General features: G+C 32.5%; 1 protein-coding gene across 8 annotated transcripts in view; it reads right to left on the minus strand.

Annotated features, from left to right (window-relative positions):
* The window catches only part of LOC144964446 (fibroblast growth factor 18-like), a 162726-nt gene that overhangs the window by 23896 nt on the left and 136330 nt on the right, over positions 1 to 2500 (minus strand). For all 8 annotated transcript variants that reach the window (XM_078898710.1, XM_078898712.1, XM_078898711.1 and 5 more), the window contains one exon: positions 1425 to 1611. In XM_078898710.1, coding sequence (XP_078754836.1) covers positions 1425 to 1611 — 187 coding nt within the window. The remainder of the gene's footprint in view (positions 1 to 1424; positions 1612 to 2500) is intronic.

Here is a 2500-nt window from a genome sequence, read left to right on the forward strand (position 1 = left end):
ATCTGTCTGTCTATCTATCTATCTATATATCTATATATCTATCTATCTGTCTATCTATCTATCTATCTATCTATCTATACAGCTCTCTATCTGTCTGTTTATCTGTCTGTCTATCTATCTATCTATATATCTATATATCTATCTATCTGTCTATGTATCTATCTATCTATATATATATATATATATATATATATATATATATATATATATATCTGTCTGTTTATCTGTCTATCTATCTATCTATATATATATATATATATATATATATATATATATCTGTCTGTTTATCTGTCTGTCTATCTATCTATCTATATATCTATATATCTATCTATCTGTCTATCTATCTATCTATCTATCTAATAATAATAATAATAATAATAATAATAATAATAATAATAATAATAATAATAATAATAATAATAATAATAATAATAATAATAATAATAATATCTGAATTTGTTCAGCTATGTGTTCCCCTATGTGGTCTAGTGTTATAACACCCCACTTCGGATCGGAAGGTTACAGGGTTCGAGCCTCGCTCGGCACATAGTTGAATCCCTGGTAAAGGCTCTTTCCTCACATTCTCTCACCGTACTCAGATTTAAAATGAGTACCTTGTCGTTAACAGTTTTGTGTCTGTCCGAAAAAAAAAAATGTAATATCGCCTAACAGGCGTCATGTCACGTCCTACGTGTTAACTATTGGTATTGGCCAGGAACCACTTGTAAAGGGCTTTGAGCACCTTTCGTGGATATTGCTCTATTTTGCCATCACGGGGTAGCGTGGCTCAACAGAACAGTCTTTGCTTCTCGTACCCGAAAGGTAGCTAGTTCGATCACCCGCCGCTGCGCTGTGTGGCCTTGAGCAAGTTACCTCGCACTAGCTTAATTTGCGGCGCTGCACTGCGGCTGACGCCTGCGTTATTCCAGTTTTCCCTTGGATTAGACCCTGGAGACAAATTTCCTCAATGGGATGAATAAAGGGAATTTATTCATCTATTTATTATTATTATTATTATTATTATTATTATTATTATTATTATTATTATTATTATTATTATTATTATTATTATTATTATTATTATTATCATCATCATTATTATTATTATTATTATTATTATTATTATTATTATTATTATTATTATTATTATTATTATTATTATCATTATTATTATTATTATTATTATTATATTATTATTATTATTATTATTATTATTATTATTATTATTATTATCTATTATTATTATTATTATTATTATTATTATTATTATTATTATTATTATTATTATTATTATTATTATTATTATTATTATTATCATATTATTATTATTATTATTATTATTATTATTATTATTATTATATTATTATTATTATTATTAATTATTATTTATTTTGAAGCTCAAGTGTTTTTTTTCGAGAACTGACCATAAAGGCTCCGTCTGTTTCCTTTGGCGTTGATATTCTTGCCAGGCTTGAGCTGGACGTAGCGGGAAGAACATCTGGATACCATCATGTGTTTCTTCACGAAGAGCACACCGTCTGTTAGAGTGTCTGTGTACCAGTTTTCATTGGATGTCGGCACGAATCGGGAAGATGAGCGAGAACCGTGAACCTGAGGGGGAAGATTGAAGAAAGAAAGAACAATGAGTTGGTTGGAGTACTGGTAAGTAATCTTCAACAGTCGGAACGTCACTTCCTTCCTTATGACGCATGGTAACTTTGTAACACTGGCTCTAAACTATCGGAACAATGGCGGACGCCCGTATGAAATATTTCTCCGGCGAGCATAAAAGCGTATCCCGAGGAAGAAAAAAACCCCATAAATTTGATCATGTTTTGACTTTTACACATTCTGATCACAAGACATATGAAAAGTTCTAGCCAGCATGAAGAATAAAAAGTAATGATTTTCTTTGTTTAGAGCCAAGATGGCCGCCGTTGCCGGGCGGCGTGACATCAAACTACTGAATCCAATTATCAAAGGGAGCAGGTACTGGTGGATTCCATTAGCTGAGTTGGTAGAGTTCTCGCGTCACACGCAAAGGGAGCAAGATCGATCCCAGCTCTTGTAGTCGATATGATTTTTTTGGGATGTTTATTTTTCTTGTATTTTCTTTCTTGTTTTGTCTCGCACTTTTCACACACACTTATTCAGTTCTTTACCTCACACCGGTGCCTGCTCCTTAATTTCTTAATTTGTAGTTTTGGAAAACGTACACGCAGATAAATGGGCATGGTCTATAGATAGTTCGAAGATGACGTCACTCAAGTCTTTGTTATTGTTTTTTGCCATCCGCGTTTATGAGTAATGCTCACTGAAGTGTATTAACCAGACTATAAACGTTCATGGATACACACAGTGTTGTGTGTTGGTCCGTTATACTTCCGGATGGCAATGTTATGAGATTCTTAGCCAAGCGCATACTATCTATATTAACTTTCCATGTGCTCGAGGTCATTGGTCACTTTGCAAATGTGCTCAACGTGACCCACATAGTGAA

This window comes from Berghia stephanieae, chromosome 2 (assembly GCF_034508935.2).
Source record: "Berghia stephanieae isolate SIO BIC M18660-M18661 chromosome 2, UCSD_Bste_1.3, whole genome shotgun sequence".
NCBI lineage: Eukaryota > Metazoa > Mollusca > Gastropoda > Nudibranchia > Aeolidiidae > Berghia > Berghia stephanieae.